The sequence below is a fragment of the Aythya fuligula genome, chromosome 28 (genome assembly GCF_009819795.1).
Source record: "Aythya fuligula isolate bAytFul2 chromosome 28, bAytFul2.pri, whole genome shotgun sequence".
In the NCBI taxonomy this organism is placed as follows: Eukaryota; Metazoa; Chordata; class Aves; order Anseriformes; family Anatidae; genus Aythya; species Aythya fuligula.
In genome coordinates, this window is record NC_045586.1 from 1,935,841 (window position 1) to 1,955,151 (window position 19,311).

General features: G+C 63.5%; 1 protein-coding gene across 1 annotated transcript; it reads left to right on the forward strand.

Moving 5' to 3' along the window:
- Positions 1-15,535, forward strand: LMNA (lamin A/C). Its single transcript, XM_032204655.1, has 12 exons — positions 1-474; positions 11,448-11,604; positions 11,748-11,873; positions 12,054-12,224; positions 12,357-12,482; positions 12,591-12,811; positions 12,905-13,106; positions 13,215-13,322; positions 13,418-13,537; positions 14,018-14,107; positions 14,991-15,248; positions 15,403-15,535. The coding sequence occupies exons 1-12, from the start codon at positions 125-127 to the stop codon at positions 15,433-15,435; spliced, it is 1,962 nt and encodes a 653-aa protein (XP_032060546.1). The 5' UTR covers positions 1-124; the 3' UTR covers positions 15,436-15,535.
- The last annotated feature ends 3,776 nt before the right edge of the window (positions 15,536-19,311 follow it).

The window sequence follows — 19,311 nt, forward strand, 5'->3', positions numbered from 1 at the left end:
AGCTGGGATATAAGTCACTCGGAGGACCAGGGGCAGCCGAGACAGCCGGCTGGGTGCGCGTGGGCCCCGTGCCGTGTCCCGTGCCGTGTCCTGTGCCGTGTCCTTCGCCTCGACGCCGGGCACCATGGCGACGCCTTCGCAGAAGAGGAGCACCCGCAGCGGGGCTTCGGGGACCCCCCTGTCCCCCACCCGCATCACCCGCCTGCAGGAGAAGGAGGACCTGCAGGAGCTCAACGACCGCCTGGCCGTCTACATCGACAAGGTGCGCTCGCTGGAGCTGGAGAACGCCGGCTTGCGGCTCCGCATCACCGAGTCGGAGGAGGTGGTGAGCCGCGAGGTGTCGGGCATCAAAGCCGCCTACGAGTCGGAGCTGGCGGACGCCCGCAAGACCTTGGATTCGGTGGCCAAGGAGAGAGCGAGGCTGCAGCTGGAGCTCAGCAAAGTCCAGGAGGAGCACAAGGAGCTGAAAGCCCGGTGAGCACCCGGGAGGGTTGAGCCGAACGGGGAGCGGGGAGGGAGAGGCAGGGGAGATCCAGGACGGGCACGGAGAGGGGGGAAACGCGTGACCCGGCTGGAGCGGGGGCCGGGAGAGGAGGGGAATTTCTCCCGGCATTCCCGCTCCGTTTCGCAGCGCCATCTTCGCCCCGGGGTGGTCGGGATGCCCTTGGAGGGTGGTGGGGACCTGGGGCCGGTTCGACGCTGGTCGGGTGCTGAGCTCGCGGCCCCCCGGGCGTTCGTCATCTTGGAGCTGTTCCGAAGCGCGATCCTGCGCAAGCGGGGAAGCGGTGCCAGCCAGCTGGCTCCGTCCTGCCCACAGACCTCGCCTGCTCGTCCTATTTTCCTCTGCTGTCTTTGGCACGGGTTGAAGGACCTGCTCCGGTTTTGTTTTGCCTTTAACCCTCCCCGTGCCGAGCTGTCGGGGTCCCCTGCTTGGGGAGGGGAGGGGAGGGGAGGGGGGACAGCGCCCACATCCCGCGTGCCTGGTGCCGCGCTCCGGGTCTGCTTCAAGGCTCAAATCCCCCCCGGCCACTTCCCCGCCGTGAAAAATGCCCCCTGCCTTCTGCTGCCGGCGGTTGCTGCTGCTCCCCCCTCCTTGGGGCTGTGGCAGGCACCCAGCGTGGGTCCCCCCCACAGATGGGGACCAGCCCCTGGCTTCCCCCTGTCCCCGCCAGCCCCCGCACCCAAACCCGGAGGCACCGTGGCCGTGGTTCCCCGCGGGTCCTTTCCCTCTCCAAGGCAGGGTTTTGTGTTGGGCGATGGCCAGGCGAGATCCCTCTTCCCCCGATTGCTCCTTTGCCTCTTTTACCGGACGCCTCATTTTGAGCCCGATAGGCTAACGAGGCTAAAATTAACTTCTTCAGAATATGCCATAAATAATCTACCTACTGGGAAGGGAGTGACTGCTCAGCCTTCCACAGCTGCCTCTCGAAAACCGTGCAGCGTTTTTATATTTAGCTTTCGGTTTCCCGTGCGCTGCGGCGGCTCCGTCCCCAGATAAGGCGGCTGCACCCATCCTGCTCCCTGCCTGCGGGGTCCCTGGGATTTGGGATGGTTTGGGGCGGGCAGGGCCGTGGGCTGGGAGCCGCCGAGATGCGGAGCTGAGCTGTCGGAAAAGCTTCTGCTGCCTTATGCAAGCCCCGAACTATCTTGGCTGCGATCTCTCGAGGGCTGTGCCTGGAAAAAATGCCCGGCGTGCGGCCGTCCCCACGCCGCCTGGCTGGGAGTGGCGTGCTCAGCCTGCCTGGCCGCTCGGCGAAAATATGTTTGGTTTTGTCCTGAGTGGGGCCATGCTCCCCAGGCACCTGGAAAGCACTCCCTCAAGGCTGGGGGGGTGGGTTCCTGGTGAGCAGCTCTGGTTTTTTTTTCGGAGGACAGGTTGCAGTTGCGGTTCCCGGGGAGAAAGGCGCTGTTCCGTGTCGTCTCCGAGTCCTGGCGGATGAGACGGGAACAGCTCCATGCAGGGAAGCCGGTGCTGTCCCTCGCATGCTGGCTGCATCGGGGCCTCTCCCCATAACCCTAAAAAAAATCCCCCGGGGCTTTTTTTGTCAGCCCTGGGGTGCCCGCCTCGCCGGTGGCACCCGGCACATCTATAACGGGGACCGTGCCGCGTATCTCCGGCGGGGCAGGCGCCCCGGTCCTCATTATCAGCGCCCACAGCCCCACCACAGCCCTCGCTTGGGGTTGTCTGGGCTGTGCAGGGCCAGGGGGGCGGCGAGCCGAGCCCTGGGCAGGGTGCCCGGCGTGTCTGAGTCAGCGGGGGCTCCGTGCCGGGGGGGGGGGGACACGAGGCGAGGGCGTGCGAGCAGCCCCCTCGCCCTTGGGTGTGCACACACAAAGGGATGCTTGCGCTGCAGAGAGGCACCCAAGGGTCCTGCGGGTGACGCTGGGGTGCCAGTGGCTGCCCCGTGGGGTCCGGTGGCACCGGTGTCCCCAGCGTCTGGGCTTCCCTCTCGGCTCCCAGCCCGATATGGGGCCGGTTGTGCTGCGTGTAAGGCGTGGGGTGCGGCGAGGACAGCCCGTGCGTGACTCACGGGTGCTGGCAATGCCTGGAGACTCCCTTTTTTTTTTTTTTTTTTTCCAGATCCATGTGGCGAGCCAGGATTGGGCCAAAAGCACGGTGTTTAGGGTGTCGCCGGTGTCCCCATCCTGTGATTTTGGGGGGTCTCGTGGGGCACGGGGTCCCTCTGGAGCAGGGTCTGCGCATCAGCCCCGGGTTTATGGGGTGCAGACCGTTTGTAAGCCCCCATCAGGGAGCACAGGGGGGTACGGATACGGCCCTTGGGTGCCCCGGGAGAGGAGCCCCCAGGTTTCCAGAGCCCCACGGGTGAGGGCCGGCTGTGCCGCAGACAGCTCCCTCCGAAACAGGAACCAGGCCCTTGTTAGGAGCGCGGCTGATGAGCGATGGTTTCCTGAATTGCAGCCCCTAACCCGATTAAGTCGGTGCCTTGGCAGCGTCTCTTCCTCCACGGGCCCAGATCTCATCCCGGGCCTTAATGAGGAGAAAAATAATAATAATAATAATAATTAGTAATAACAATCTCCCGTCTTCCAAAGCTGGCGAGGGGGGAAGCTTGCTAAGGGCAGAGCAACCAAGCCCCACGGTGGCAGAGCTGGAAGGGGCTGGGGTCACCCCTGCAGCCCCCCCCTGGTTCCAGCCCCGCAGGTGGCAGGGGTGGAATTTGCCCTGTTCGATGCTGGGCTGGATTTTGCCCGCGGCGAGTTCTTCCTGGTGACCCCAGAGGCCGGTGGAGACGGAAAGCAGCCACGTCCCCGTGAGCTGGTGCTGCCCGTGCCGCGCAGCCGCCTTCTTTCTCCCGGCACGTTTGGCGTGGGGAGAAACCTCCAGCTCGGGGGCTGCTTCCCCTGACCCCACAGATGCCAGCAGCGGGACCTGCCCTTTTGGAGCACACAAAAACCGCTTTGTGCGGCCCCGATGCTTGCAAGGAGCCGGCGGCGCCACCGCTCTGGGGCTGCCCCAAGCCCCCAGCCCCTCCCGGGTTCCTCTGCCCATGCTTTGCCACCGACCCCTCGGCTCCAGCTCCCCAGCACTTGTTTTTTCTCCCCCCCTACACCTTTCCTCAGCCTGGCCAAGGGGTTCTGCAGCAAAACCCACTCTGCTCCGAGGCTGCTGCTTGCTTTTAGCCACGCTGCCGTGTTCCCAGCGGCACTGGGGTTATTTTTTTCACCCCCACAAGCACCCGTCCCCCCCCCCCTTCGCTCCAGGCTCCCTGCGCGGTCAGCAGGCGGAGGAAATCGCCGCGGCGCTTTCGTTTTGCAGCCCCACTCCCTGCCTGTTCCTCGTAACAGGGATCAGCAGGACGGGAGGAAATCCTGTCGCTTTCGGCGTTTCTCAGCCCCAAAACCGGGGGCTGAAGAGGGGGCGATCGCAGAGGAACGGGGCTGGTTTTGGCACGGGGCCGCAGCTCCTGGCTCGGGGAAGCGCCCACCCCGCGCAGCGGGTCCCAGCCCACCCTGGCCGTGTTTTTCGGCCTCGCTCACGTCACTCCAGCTCTCTGGATCCCATTAACGCCGAAATTTCAGAGCCTGGCGGCAGCGCGAGCCTTTTCCTGGAGCTGCACTCGGCAGAGGCACGCGAGGGGAGTTGGGGTGGGGCCGCCGGGCTCCTGCCAGCTCCTTTATTTTTATTTTTATTTATTATTTTTTTTTGCTTAAATTTGTTCCCGCTGGGAGCTGCAGTTTCCTTCCCTGCTGCTGCCAACCAGGACAGGAGGAAGCCGCAGGAGCTCTCCCTTGGGTCCCATCCAAAGCCAGGGCTGGCATGGGAAGGATCCCCAGGGAGCCTGGGGGGGGGGGTGGGAGCTGGAAATCACCCCCAGCCCTGGCTGCAGCCCCCTCCCCTGCCCTCCATTTGTGCCCTTCCTTAAGCCCATCGGTTCGGCACGCTTCCTAAGGCCAGGGTGATGTGGGTTGGCTTCCCACCTGCCCTGCTCTTCTCCCATCCAACCGAGAGCTGAATGGCCCCAGTGTGAGGCTGAACAACTGCTGGGGGTGCCCTGCGCTCCCCCCCCCGTGCCACGGTGGCAGCTGCAGCCCTTGCGCTGTCCCCGAGGGCTACGGGGACTTGGGAGAGGCTGCTTGGGGTGGAAAATGGGTTGAGGTACATTGAACCCACCCCACAGACACCACAAAACCCGGCTGGGGTCAGGGTTCCTCCGTTGCGGGTGCTGCTGAGTCAGCGCCCGACTGCGCCTTGGTTTGCTGCGATCCCGGTTCCTTTCCCCGTCGACAAGGACAAGGGGGTGCTGCGAGCAGGGCCTTTCGGCTCATCCAGTTCTTCTGCCACGTTCTTTGCACCGTTCGGGGCTGAAAAGTGCACTGTCGGCAGGACAAAGTACCCCAACGGTCTGGGCACGTGTCCGAAACCTCACTTCACAGGGCTCGATTACAGGGGTGCGGCGCCGCAGGTGATGGGGCCATATCCGTGCCAAGATATGCCAGGGTTGGGTCGAGGGCTTTCCTGGAGCTTTCGAATTCTTTTATCAAGGCCACGAGCAGCTCCCCAGCAGGTCTCCAGGGGGGTGCATGCGACAGCGGGGCCACCCCGGCCGCTTGCTCCTGCTTCCAACCTCCACGTCCTCGTCCTGTGCCCACCCCGGGGCTCCCCGCCGAGGCTCGGATGGGGGCTGAGCACACCAGCCCCGCTTCGGGGGGTTTATTTAACATCATTTTGGCCACGCTCTTAAAAAGTCCCAGCTCTGAGCCACCCAGATAACAGCCCAGGCTCTCTCTGGGGGTGTTTAAACCCCGGCCTCCGCAGGGCTGGGAGGCAGGAGGAGGCATGGAGTGGGGCCGTGAGTCACGCTGAGCCCCGGGGCTGAGGCTGGGTGCAGCTGGGCCGGGCTCCTCTGCCTTTTTCGGGAGGCCCCGGCCACTCCATCAACCACACTCGCCTGCCCCTTCCTTCCTGGTGCCACGGCAGCTCACGTGCCAGGGGGGTCTGTGGGGTGCAGGGACGTGGCCCCGCAGGGCGTCGCGCCGGGCTCGCTCCCCCAGCTCTCTCCCTGTAGCCCTAGGAGAAATCAGGGTTTTTTGGTGTTTTTTTTGTTTTTTTTTTTGCAAACCCAAGACTTTTTGCAGTGGTTTTGCTGCTGGGGAGCTGGCTCCTTGCTTTTACAGGCTGGCTTGTGCCCTGCACCCCCAACTGCGGGGCCGAGACCCAAACCCGCAGCGTGCGTCCCGGCGAGCGGGCGGCATCGCTTCGTGCGAGCCAGCCTCGGTTCCTCTGCCCCCCCCCTGCAAAAAGCTGCTGGGCTGGGGCTCTGGCTCTGCGATTTGCAGCTCTTGAGCTGGCCACGGCCAGGTTTCAGCCTGGCACAGCCGCAGAGGTGCTGGGATCATCTCCTGCGCTCTGCCACCCGGGTGCGTTTTCCCAGTGCCACCAGATTCGGACCCTCCCCAGCAGTGGCAGCGTGGCCAGGGGCAGGGTCTCAGTTGCCAGAGGGGGCGAACGAGGCAGTTCCAGGCCCTGCTGCCTCCGAGTAAACCCGCAGTCGGCCTTGGGGCAGAGTAAACACCTCGCCTGCCTTTATCTGTGCCCGGGGAGCCCGCATAGCAAAGCCTTTTGTTCCCAGGTCGATGGGTGGCAGCTGAATCCAACAATCCCCTGCATTGTTTTTCAAGCAAATTTTGCTCTCCGGCAGTTTTGCGTACCCAGATTTATGGAAAATGGGGCGAGCTGCTGGAGAGGAGAGCTCGAGCTCGCTCCCTGCTTCCCCTCTCCGGGGTCCTGCTCCCTTTGCTGCTCCGTGGGGCTCAGCCACCCGATTTGCCTGGTGGCGGCCGCAGTTCCCGGTTCGTGGGGCCAGGATTTGCATTCCCGCTCCTCTCCTGCCCCACATTGCCAGCTGCCACCCCCCCAGCGCTCCCAACCCCACAGATGTGTTCAACGGGAGTGACTCAGCTCCCTTTTTTTTTAACCTCAATTATAAGCCCTACCCTCATAATCAAGCCCCCAGAGGAAAATCTGGGAACATACGCTTCGTCTCCATCCTTTCGGTGGTGGTTGGGGCAGTGCCATGTGCGTGACACGGCTGGCAAGTTGGGAAGGGAGCAGCGTTTGGCTGCAGTTTGCAGAGGAGTGGAGACGTTCAGGGTTTTGAAGGTTTTGCCGTTTTTTTACGATGGGAACCACAAGTTTTTTTTTGCCGGCGTAGGAAACGGCCCTGCCTTTGGAAGCCCCAGCCTACCCAGCTGGGTGTCGGAGCCGCAGAAAACCCAGGGCTTGGTGGCAAAGCCAGGAATGGAGAGGGAAATCCTGTCCTCGCTTTGCTTGCACGTCTCCGGATGGCACGAGGCGCGGCCGCTGGCAGCACCGGCGGCTCTGGGGGGGCCGTGTGTGCTCCCCAGCTCCGCCGCCTTCCAGCAGCTGATGCTCGCTTGCTCTTTCCCAGCTCTTTTCATCCCCTTGCATCCTCCTTCTGCGGCTCGCTGCACCCTGCAGTGGTTAAAGCAGCAGTGGAAGGAGCTTCGCAGGCGGCGAGCCAGCAGCAGACCCGTTTGGAAGCTGTTTTCCCAGGGTTGAGTGGCCGCGGAGGATAAATCCTGCCCGTCCTCTGTGCAGGCAGTTTATAGGATTGACACCTCCCGCAAAACTCCTCCGTGGCCCTCGATCGTGCGGGGTGGGCAGCGAGGAGCCTGGCCCCATCCCGATCCAGGGGTACCAGCAAAACCTCCCCCTTTTCTATCCAGCACTGCCACCAAAACCACGAGCCCTTCTGTTACTAGGGGGGGGGCTCAGCCCAAACAGCAACGTCGGCGCTCGGTGACTTGGGATTTCCATTTCGTGCCGCCGGCAAGGGCTGGGGTGAGTCATCGGCACTGGCGCAGGCAGACGGGAAAGGGAACGAGTGACACCGGGGCTCCCAAGCGGCACGGGCTGCGCCGGGCTTTTCAGTGAGCTCGATGCTTTGCCAGCTTGTTTCCCCCCTTTTTAAATAGCAAGGGAGGGGGAAGAAACCCTCCAGCCCCCGCTGTGGTCAGTTGTGTTGAGGTTTCAGAGCGCCAACGGACACAAATTGCTTTTTCCCCTGTTGTGAGAGGCGAGGCTGCATGGAGAGGGGTGTGGGCGCGGGGGGTTTGTGGCTGATGGCCACAAATCCTGGCTGGACTCGGGTCCCGTTGTGCAGGGTTTTGTGTGCCCAGTGCTCCAAGCAAAGCTCCTGGGGATGGGATTTGAGGTGGGACGGGGATGACCAAGATTTTGGGAGCCCGAAATGGCCACAACATCCCCCCCGTGCCAGTGGCGAGCTGCCTTGGCATCCCTGTGAACCCCAGAGGAGCAGTGCTTTGGGGTCAGTTGGGGGATGCAGGGAAGGACCAGATCCCGAACTGGGGCTGGGGAACCCCAGCTCTCACGAGCTCTTTGCTCTGGCCACGTGCAGCCGAGCCCTTTGGCCACAGGGGACGAGCGTGCCGGGGCCGTGCAGCGTGGCTGGCACCAGCCCTGGCCCCGGGAAGGGATTTTGGCACCGCGGGTGCCGGCGGGCGGGGGCCGTTTCCACACAACCTCGAACGCCGCCGGCACCGGGATCCCCTGGCTGCCGTTTGGCACCGGGGTCTGGTGCCTAACAGGATGCTGGCTGTGTGCAGATGTCGGTCCTCCCTATACGTCGCGCTGGCTATTTACAGTTCCCTGCTAGGAGACCAGCCCCTGTTTATCCTGGTGATTTGGCGACGGCCCCGCCAAGCGCCGATGAGTCAGGAGCTGGGAGAAGCGGCTCGGCCGCATTCCCAGTGCCCCACCGCCGAGGTTCTCCCAGCCCACATCTCCTCCCGCTGTGCCTGCCAGCCCCCCGGGATGTGGGGCAGATCCCTGGGGTGGGGACAGATCCCTGGGGTGGGGAACAGATCCTTGGGGCGGGGGCAGATCCTTGGGATGGGGACAAGTCCCTGGGATGGGGGCAGATCCCTGGGATGGGTGTGGATCCCTGAGATGGGGACAGATCCATGGGATGGGGGCAGATCCCTGGGGTGCATACAGATCCCTGGGGCGGGTGTGGACCCCTGGGGTGGGGAACAGATCCCTAGGATGGGAACAGATCTGTAGGATGGGGACAGATCCCTAGGGTGGGAACAGATCCCTGGAGTGGGGGCAGATCCCTGGGATGAGGAACAGATCCTCGATGCCAGAGGCAGCACCGTGCACAGCAGCAAACCCAAGACGGGGGCAGAGCACTTTTTCCGGGTCCTCCCATTAACCAGATCCTTCACCAAGCTCCCTGGGCACCCCGCGCTGCTCCGTGCCTCAGTTTCCCAACCCATCAGTACAGCGTGAGCCTTTCCTGGCACAGCGTGCCCCCCAGCCCCGTGGCGAGGCGAGAAACCGAATTCCCCAGGGGCTTTGCAGACGTGCAGGGGATGGAGAGACGGGTGGCAAAAGCCAGCACGAGCCCGCGAGGTCCCCAGGGTGGGGCGGCTGCGATTCGGAGGCGGGGGAACGCCCGCTTCTCCCACTGTGCTGGGTCCCTTCCAGCAGCCCAGCAGGAGCTGCTGGGTCCGTGGGAGCTTCCGAAACGTCTCGGTGTGATTTGTCTGGGCCGGGAGAAACCGAAGGGTGTTTCCCGACGTGGGCTTAGCGGGGTTTTTGGCTCGCTGGCCAGCCCGGCGCACGTGCCCAAAGCCGTTTGGTTGCCTCCTCCCGTGAGCCCCGACGGCTCCAAACTCTCTCAAACTTTCTAGAGGGGAGCCCGGAGCCGCTGGGCTGAGCCTTGGGCTGGGATTTGGGGGGAAAAGCGGCGGATCTGTGCCTGGGCACAGGGACCACGCACCCTGGGGCCCCTTCAGCTGCAGCCCGCTCCGAGGCCGGGCTCTTCCCCGTGTCTGCGTTAAGCACAGGCAGAGCAGATCCAACTTTCCATTAATGTTTGCATTTTCTGGCAGCTCGGCTGCAATTTTCTTTTTTTTTTCTCCTTCCTGCTTTTAAAGGCTAAAAATAAAACCGCCTTGAGGCCCCCTTCTCCCTCCATCTTTTTCTCCCGAGACATTTGTTGCTCGAGGATTTGCTGCCTCCGTTGCATCTTTCCGCCCTGGGCTTTGATAAATGCTTCTTTTTCACTGGCTTGGTTCTCCGGGCATGGGGGGGGCCCTTCGGGGTGCCACCCGCGCTTCCCTTCTGCCCGGTGGAGAATTTGGGATCCTTCAGGCTGCCGTGGGCAGGATGGGGAGACCGACAGCCCCCTCCATCCCCTCTTGTCTCCCTGCTTAGGGAGGTGGGAGCGGCGCAGCTGCCCTAAGCGTTCTTATTTTTAGCCCGCCGTCAGCTGGAGCCGAGAGGCTGCAGGGGAAATAACAGGACCCGTCAGGAGGCAGCGGCCATGGGGGGGCAAGGGAAACCCCAAACCCTGGCTGGGCTGGAGCAGGGGTGAGCTGGGTCCAGGGGGGAGCTCACCCAGAGGTGCCGGAGTTTTGGGGAGATGCTCAGGTCCCCCAGAGCCTCATGTGGCCCAGGCTGGGCTCCGAGCTCCCCTCTCCGCTCTTCTCCAGCCTCACCCGGGATGATGGGGGGAGGTTTTCAGGACAAGTGTTTTGTTCTCGGGTCTTCTGGGATTTACTTCGGGGCTTTCCAGGCACCAACAGGTCCTCCCCTGAGCCCTGCAGGTCCCTGGAGAGTGCAAACCTGTTAATCATTGTGCAGACAGGAATGTGGCCATCCACTTGGCATCCTCCCCTCCCTCTTTCAATCACTGATGGTGCCGGTGGTGTCCCCTGAAGAGCTGTAGGCTGCAGGACATGCCCAGCCCTGCACCCAAACAGCCCAAGCAGTGCCTGAATCGGTCCCTCAAAGGAAGAGCAAAGAGCTCCAGATGCAAAAAAGCAAAGGCAGAGCTCTCCGCGGAGTTAAGCAGCGATTAACTCGATCAGGGGAAGCAGGATTAAACCGTGCCAGCGGTGGCCAACGAGCCAGCCACGCTGGCTGCGAGGGCGAGCTGCTGCCAGCTGGGAAAGCTCAACCTCCAGGGGTGTTTGTGCTCAGCCGAGGAGGCTCGGGCTCGGCTCCCAGATGGCATTTTTCTCCTATGAGTCACTGGCATGGAAGGAGCGTGGTGGTGCGCAGGCAGAACCCCCCCCCCCCCGGCACAGCGCTTGGGCGGCCGGCCCTGGCAAACCGAGCCACAAAATGGGGTGCTGGGCTGGCTTGTGGGGCTGCTCGAGTGTGGCCGGGCTTTGAGAGGTGTAAAAGTCTCCAAACAATGTCCTGGTGAAGAAAAAGGAAATGCAGGAAAATCCACATAGGCTGAGAGGTGTCGGGGTCACCAGTCCCTTCTCGCCCCGCCGCGGAGGGTGGCGAACGGCTCCCCAGTGCCTGTTTTTTGGTGATCCCCGTCCTACCCGGGCCAGATCCTGCAGCTGGGGCAGGCTCAGCGCCGTGTCTAACTTTACCCATGATCTAACGGCGTGGGTGCACGCTCGCTGCCCCAGGAATGTCCGGAGGCGCTCGCCGGCACGTGGCCGTTGCTCGCCCACCGTGTGGCCACCGCGGCCGGCTCCGTCCCTCGTCCACCCCACTTGGTGGGCAGCGGGGGCTCCACGTTCAGGAGCCGAGGGTGCAAACTTGGTGGTGTCGACGCCCTCCCTGTGCCTCTTTTTCTTTTTCTTTTTATAGACCCGACCAAAATAGCGCCGGGCTGCCTTTCGCTTCGCTCGGCTCAGGTTCCCCGGCTCCGCAGCGATGCGCCTGCTGCCTGCGAGAGCCGGCCTTGACCTTGCTGTCAGAGGGCTTGGAGTTAAGGGGAAAAAAGGGGGGGACACGGCTGGTGACCCCCCCACGGCACCTCCGGCTCAGCCGGGCTCGCAGTGACCCCTAGCGGGTGCGCGCAGGGCGCGCTCCAGCCTCAACCCTGCGGTGATGCTGGGGGGCGAGCGGAGGGGCGCAGCTGCAGGGTGGTGACCCCCCCCTAATCACCAACGCTTTTCTCGGTGCCTCGCAGCAATGCCAAGAAGGAAGGGGACCTGCTGTCCGCCCAGGCGCGCCTCAAGGACCTGGAGGCGCTGCTCAACTCCAAGGAGGCTGCGCTCTCCACCGCCCTGAGTGAGAAGAGGAACCTGGAGGCTGAAGTGAGGGACCTGAGGGCACAGGTGGCCAAGGTGAGCAGTGGTGGAACCGTCCCTGTCCCCCTCGGGGACCCCTGAAGCCGTCCCCCATGTGCTGGGGCTGTGGGGTGGAGGAGCTGGAGGCCAAGCTGGGCTGGCCCCGGGTGCAGGCAGTGACGGTCCCTCTCTTTCCACAGCTGGAAAGCGCCTGGAACGAGGCTAAGAAGCAGCTGCAGGACGAGATGCTGCGCCGGGTGGATGCTGAGAACCGGCTGCAGACGCTGAAGGAAGAGCTCGAGTTCCAGAAGAACATCTACAGCGAGGTGAGAAGCAGGCAGAGCTGCCCTGGGGGGTGTGCAGGGTGAATTCCCTGCCGGTGCCTCCCTGCAGAAGGCTGATCCAGGCAGCGTGCTCGGGGCAAGCCCCGCACGCCACATCTCCAGCCCCTCTCCCCGAGCTGGTGCCACCCCCAGCTGACCCCGTGTCTCCTGCCCCGTCCCCAGGAGCTGCGGGAGACCAAACGCCGCCACGAGACCCGGCTGGTGGAGATCGACAACGGGCGGCAGCAGGAGTTTGAGAGCAAGCTGTCCGAGGCCCTGCAGGACCTGCGGAGACAGCACGAGAACCAGATCAAGCAGTACAAGGAAGAGCTGGAGAAGACCTACAGCGCGAAGGTGAGCAGCGGCCGTGCCCCTTTCCAGCCCTTCCTCACGCTCAGGTTTTGCTCCGTGGCTTTTCCTCCGCCTCCTGGGGCGCCGGTGGATGGAGGGCAGCGGGGGCTTTAACCTCCTTGTGCCCCCGTCCAGCTGGAGAACGCCAAGCAGTCTGCCGAGAGGAACAGCAACATCGCAGGAGCTGCCCACGAAGAGCTGCAGCAAGTCCGCATCCGCATCGACAGCCTCTCCTCCGAAGTCAGCCACCTGCAGAAGCAGGTGAGTGGGGACCGAGGGGCTCCCCAGCTTGTCCCCCGCCCCGGGCTGGTCCCCTCGCGTGGACGACCCCAGGCGTGGTGGCCGCCCTGACCTTCTCTCCCTGCTCAGTTGGCTGCCAAGGAGGCGAAGCTGCACGATTTGGAGGACGCCCTGTCCCGGGAGCGCGAGACCAACCGGCGCCTGCTCGCCGACAAGGACCGGGAGATGGCCGAGATGCGGGCACGCATGCAGCAGCAGCTGGACGAGTACCAGGAGCTGCTGGACATCAAGCTGGCTCTGGACATGGAGATCAATGCCTACCGCAAGCTGCTGGAGGGCGAGGAGGAGAGGTGGGTGGGAATCGCTGCCCCGGGTGCCCCAGGTAGGGCACAGGTCCCAGCCCTCGCATCCTCACGGGCTCCTTCGTGCTTTTTCCTGCCCAGGTTGAGGCTGTCCCCCAGCCCGTCCTCCCACAAAGGACACGGGATCCACTTCTCCGGCTCGAGCTCGTCCAAGAAGAGGAAGCTGGAGGACAGCGAGAGCCGGACCAGCTTCTCCCACCATGCCCGGACAAGTGGCCGCATCGGTGTGGAGGAGGTGGACCTGGAGGGCCGCTTCGTCCGTCTGAAGAACAAATCCAACGAGGTGGGTACACCTCCAGGAGGGTCCCGGGGCTTCACCAGCGTTTTATCTCAGCCCCCAGGGTGGGGAGGAGGCGGTGGGGTCTGAAGGGTGTTGTTTTTGCTGTCGCAGGACCAGGCGATAGGGAACTGGCAGATCAAGAGGCAGAACGGGGACGACCCCGTCATCACCTACCGCTTCCCCCCGAGGTTCACCTTGAAGGCTGGCCAGACGGTCACGGTGAGTCTCTCCTGATGGCTCCTCGGTGGGGCGGGGGGGCAACCCACGGCCCCAGGGTCCTGAGCCCTTCGTTTTCTCCGTGCTTTCCTCCCCAGATCTGGGCCTCGGGGGCCGGGGCGACCCACAGCCCCCCCACCGACATGGTGTGGAAGAACCAGAGCAGCTGGGGCTGCGGGGACAGCCTGCGCACTGCCCTCATCAACTCCAACGGGGAGGTGAGAGCCTGGGGGGGACGGGTGGGACACAAACAGATCGTTTTTGGGGTCCCTTCCAACCCGAGCTGCTCTACGATGGTCCCTGAAATGTGTCGGGACTGCTGCCACGGCTGGGGTGCTGCAAGCTCTTTAGAAAGGGGAGACCTCATTGCTCTCTCCAACTATCCAAAAGGAAGGGGTGGGGAGCTGGGGGCGGCCTCTTCTCACAGTTAACCAGAGGGAATGGCCTCAAGTTGTGCCGGGGGGGGGGTTCAGGTTGGAAATGAGGAGATATTTCTGCTCAGGAAGAGCAGCCAGGCGTTGGGATGGGTTGCCCGGGGAGGTGGTGGGGTCACCGTCCCTGGGGGTGCTCAAGGAGAGGTTGGACGTGGTGCTTGGGGACGTGGTTTATTGGTGACATTGGTGGTAGGGGGATGTCGGACCAGGTGAGCTTGGAGATCTTCTCCAACCCTAATAATTCTGGGATTCTCTCCGCTCCAGGAGGTGGCCATGCGGAAGCTGGTCCGCACCGTGATCATCAACAACGAAGACGACGACGAGGATGACGAAACCGGCCACCGCCACCACCACGTGAGTGCCGCGCTCGCCTCTCGTCAGGGGGTGTTGGGGAAGCCCAACTCGGACCTGGTCGAGGTCGGGGGCAGCTCAAAACCAGGCAGAATCTGGCCCGGCAGCAGCAGGCAGGTGGGAGGGTGCTTTGGAAACCACCAAAAGAAGAACAGAGGCACCTGGAGGAGATGGAAGAGGCTCTGCAGGTCTTTTTGGAAGACATCTCCGAGCTAGAGGGGCCTCGGCTCGCTGTGGAGCAGCAGGGAGGAGCTGGCAGAGAGGCTGAGCTGGGCCCTGCCTGGCTGGGGATGAAGGGTGAGGTGGTGGGAGGCCGATGGATGCCACCTCTTGGTGGCACTCGCACCATCCTCTGCACTTCGTGAGGGCTCTGGGCCGGATCCAGAGGTGCCTCTGTCCTTCCTCGATAAAAAAACAACTGCTGGAGGCTTCTGGATCCACTGCCTGGGAATTGCTCTGGGTGGGAAGAGCCCTGCCAAGCCCAGCATCGATTATCCCTGGATGCAGAACCCAGGTGCCCCCGAGGACCCAGCTCTGCTGGGCCCTGAGTCCTTTCCAAGAGCAAATTTCCTTTTGGAAAGCCATCAGCGGGGGCTGTGCCAGGCATTGAGGAAGAGGACGCTCTGAGCACAGGGCAAGTGTGGTGGAAACACCTCCTGCAGCACGTGGAGAGCCTGGGGCTGCGAGCAGCAGCGTGGTGGGGGTCAGCACCCACCCTGTGCCGTGCGCCAGACCCAAACCCAATGATTTGGGATTTTGGGGGGATTATTTCAGAGCCCGGCACCAAACTCTGGTGCCGCTGCCGTGCTCAGGGCGGGATGCTTGAGGCAGCAGGCACTCAGGCGGGCGCTCAGGGCTGGTTTTTTTTCTGTTCGTCCCCATCCAGGGCAGCTGCGGTGACTCCGGGGACCCCGGCGAGTACAACCTGCGCTCGCGCACGGTGGTGTGCAGCAGCTGCGGTCAGCCAGCCGACAAGTCGGGCTCGCAGAACGCCGGCCTCAGCTCCATGTCCTCGGGCTCCTCCTCCAGCGTGACTGTCACCCGCAGCTACCGCAGCGTCGGAGGCTCCGGAGGTGGCAGCGGCCTCGGGGAAAACTTGGTGACCAGGTCCTACATCCTGGGCAGCTCCAGCCCTCGCCGGCAGGTCAGTGGGTTAAAGGGTGCCGGGGGCTCCTCGGGCATCGTGGCACCCGCGCGGTCCCGCTTGGATGCTGCCGCCTGGCGTCGCCTGGGCGGCCGCAGCGAGCGGAGGGTAACGCCGTGGTTTCGTTTCTTTTCTTCTCTCCACTTCCTCCCAGGCTCAGGCCCCGCAAAACTGCAGCATCATGTAACTCTGTGGCACCATTCCTGTGTTTCCTGGCCATCTCGAGCTAGTTTATTCCCAAAGCAAAAGATTTTTTTTTTGTTTTGTTTTCCTTTAAAAAAAAAAAAGAAGAAGAAGATATCAAAACCAAGGTTGAAATTTTTGTTTTCTATAGCAGGAATTTTATATATATATATATTAAAAATGCTAAAAGATGCTTTTTTTTTTGTAAAGAAAAAAAATCTATTTCTATAAAAAAGAAAAAGCTTTTCAGCTTCACAACTTTTTTTAAAACTTCAGCCAAAGACACCGACGAATCGTGTTTACCGAGCAGCAATGCAGGAAGAGATCGTAGTTTAATAGCTCTCTAGCTGATGCCTTTTTTGCCAAAGCTTTTTATATAGGACTAAGACAAGCGAAGCCAGCCCGGGTATGTGCCGGGCGCTGCGCGCGGTGGCTGGACCGGAGCTCAGAGGTGCTGGGGCAGAGGCTGGGCCACCCACACCAGCGCTGCCGCAGTGACCCCACTACACTCCTGGGCACGTGCCTTGGAGGGCTGCTGGCTCCAGCAGAGCCCAGAGCCTTTGTAATCCCCCCCCCTTTTTTTTTTTTTTTTTTTTAAATCCAGATCCAAATTTCCCCAGGCTTTCCCTTTTTTTTTTTTTTTTTTTTTTTTGGTTATTTTTCCGCTGCAACATCTCAGGGGGCTCCCGGCAGCTTGTGGGCAGCGTCCTGGCTCGCATTGGGCATTGCCACCTTGCCGACCCCCCCTCCCCGGGCACCGTTTCGCCCCCCCAAGGGTTTCTCAGCAGCCGAGCTGTGCCTTAGCCAGGAGCCTTGCCACCAACGCAGCCCCGAGGTGGGTCCCCTGACGGCCAAGCTGCGCCCTGCTCCTGGCAGATTCGGCTGAGGGGGCAGCGGCCCCCACTCCTGGGGGGCTCCTGGGGGCTGGATCCGGCCCCGTGCCCCATGGGCTTCAGTCCTGCCGTGTCCAGCCTGGCTCTCCTCTGGTGCAGGAGTTTGGGCGCCCGTTCCAGGGCAGGATGAGGCCAAGGATGCTCGGGCTGGGCTGTTTTGCCAGGACGTCTGTTTGAGGGAGGGGGATTTCGGGGTCTGGCACAGGCAGCTCCCCTCCCCGCCAGGCTCCAGCCAGCTACCAGCAGAGATTTCCACGTGTTGCCCTGCTTGGGGGGGGCAGCCCCCGGCCCCTCTGCCTCCAGTGTGGCCCTGGGGCAGGTTCAGGCCCCCAGCAGGAGCCACCCCGCGTTCGGACCTGTGCTTGCCAAGCTTCTGTACCCGTGCCTGTATCGCCTTCTGAAATCAATACAGCAGAATCCTTCCCACCCTGTGTGCTGTTGTCATTGCCGTCAGGAACCTGGGGGGGTCCGGGGTGTGATGCTGTGGGCTGGGGGGGGCAGCCGGGAGCCCTCCTCCCACTTGCAGAGCATCGAGGGGACCCGGTTCAAGAGGCTGCGGGATCAGGGGTTGCCTCCCCCAGGGACTCTGGGGACAGATGCTCTGCTGATGTAGGGACGGAGGGGGCTGCAATTTGCTCCCCCCAACCCGGGGGGGGGCCGTGCCAGGCACCGTGGCCGGGTAGGAGGGGCGCTGGGGAAAGGGGAGAGCCGCAAAGCCGGCGCGTAATCGGCTTTGCTGGACACGGGCGCCGGGGAGCCGCGATGTGAGCGAGCACCGGCGGGGCGGCCGGGGCGCAGGCACAGCCAGGTAGGTGCCCGGCGTGCCCACCCTGCAGGACAAACACCCCCCCCACACCACCAGTGCGCAACCAGGGGCTTGGGCATGGGGCCTCTTGGCCGTGTCGGGGTCCCATCGCCCCCCAAAAATCGGGTGCGAGCGGGGTTGAGGACAAGGGGAGGTGATGTGGCTTTGGTGCGTGCAATTTTGTGCCAATTTGTGGGGAGGCACAAGGCATCTCTGCACCCCCACACACACACACACAGCCCCCCAGGAGGAGGGATTGCGGTGGGGGGCTCGGGATCAGGTGCTCTCCCTGTTTTTGGGGTGGCTGGGCACATTTTGGCTCCGGTGCCAGCACCACCACGTGCCTGACCCCGTGTCAGCAGGGCACCCGGCGTGCTGGCGGCTTGGGGACACCCACACTGCACCCCTGGGGCGGGTGAACCCCAAAATTGGAGGTGTCTAGGAGTCATGACAGGGCCCCTCTGCACCCATCGGTGCTGTGACCCACGAGGTGGGAACCCACCCCAGCCCAGCACCCCAAAAGTCACGAGGCTGCACGCTTTTGGTTATGGGGCTGTCGTGCTCCAGCCTGGCCGTGATCCCATCTGGGAGCAGTGGGAGATGTCCCGGTGCCCCCCAAAACCCCATACGGGACCCCAGAGTCCTGGCACGGCGTGTCTGAGCCACGCTGGGATGGGCTGAGCTGGCGGCGTTGCTCAGTGCCCTTTGTCACCATCGGTGCCCTGGGGACCTCAGGTGGCCCGTGGAAACCGTGCCTGACCCCTTGGGACCATGCACAACCCCATGGGCACCACGCACAAGGGTGCTGGGGGAGGCGAACCCTCAGGTATTGGGGTCCCCGGACCAAGCACCCAGCTGGGGACAGAGCCAGGACTGACCCCGATACCTGGGAGCCACCAGGGTTTGCCCACCCCAGGGCCCATCTCAGCGGGTTCCTGGGGCCCCACAAGTCCCCCAGCAGCCCCATCCAGCCCCCTGCGTGCCCGGGGGGATTAAGGTCAGGCCTCCCCGCTAATCCCATGGGGGGGGGGTTAAGGTGGGAGCTTGCTCACGCTGCCACCCCCCAAGGTCGCACCCCGAGGCGCTGCTGCCCAGCGCGGGGCACATCGGGGGCAGCGTGGGGAGAGCCAGGCTGGGTTAGGGGGTACCCCACCCCGACCCCAAAGGTTTGGGGCAGCTCTGGCTCCCCGCAGCGGGCTTTGGCTAAGCCCCCGGTGCCGGCGGGCGGGCAGGCACGAGAGACAAGCTCCTTAGGGCACCCAGGAGAAAGCTCCAAGCTCCCAAGCCCCGTGGGAAGCAGGGCAGTGGAAAAGAAGGGTGGGGGGGGGGGGGAGAACAAGGGACAGGACCCCCAGATCGGCTCCCCAGCCCTGGAAGGGGGAAGAAATCCCCGTTTTGGGGTGGGCAGAGGCCAGAACCCCTGTGTGGGTTCATCCTGGCTCAATGCCTGTTGGGGGGGGAGACCGGCACGGGGTTTTTGGCACGCATCCGGGGTGCCCCGTTGTGCAATTTCCCCCTTCCTTCACCTCCCTGTTTGGCAGGGCTGAGCTGAGAACCCCGTTACGGGCCATAAAAAAAATAATTTAAGGAAAAAAAATTGTAGGGTCACAGCCCCACAACGGGCTGGGGAAGAAATCCCCAAGGGCGGGCAGCAGCAGGGGGATCCCATGGGGGGCTCCGGGCACCCCAATGCCAGGGGAAGGTGGCCGGGGGGGACGTGGGGGCTGCATCCTTGGGGATATTTGACGGGGGGGGAGCGGGATGTGCCGCCATCCAGGGGCCTGCGGGGGTCTCCAGCACCCACAGACACCCCCCAAAAAAATTTGGGGCTGGGATCAAGGTGGGACCGGGGGCAGAAATGGGGGCGTCGGGGTGCGGTGAGGACTCGGGGGGCTGCAGGGGAGATGGGGGGGGGCACGAGAGAGGGCTGGATGTGGACGGGGGTGCTCGGGGGGGGGGCATGGATGGGTGACGGGGCACCCACGGGTGCTAGGCCGTGCCGTGTGGCACCGCGTCCATCCGTCCATCCCGCCCCATCGTCCGTGTGTCCGTGCGTGGCGGCGGGCGCGGGTGAGGCCGGCCGAGGGAAAAGCCGTAGCCATGGAGACGTGAAGGGGGGGGGGGGGGGATCCGTCAGCAGCCCCCCCACCGGGGGATGCTGCACCCGCCAGGCCCCCCCCGG

Bases quoted from the DNA above. Each gene is read 5' to 3' on its own strand.
- LMNA (XM_032204655.1), top strand. From the start codon at position 125: ATGGCGACGCCTTCGCAGAAGAGGAGCACCCGCAGCGGGGCTTCGGGG. The intron at 11,605-11,747 runs GTGAGCAGTGGT...CTCTTTCCACAG, and splicing joins TGAGGGCACAGGTGGCCAAG to CTGGAAAGCGCCTGGAACGA. The intron at 13,323-13,417 runs GTGAGTCTCTCC...TTTCCTCCCCAG, and splicing joins AGGCTGGCCAGACGGTCACG to ATCTGGGCCTCGGGGGCCGG.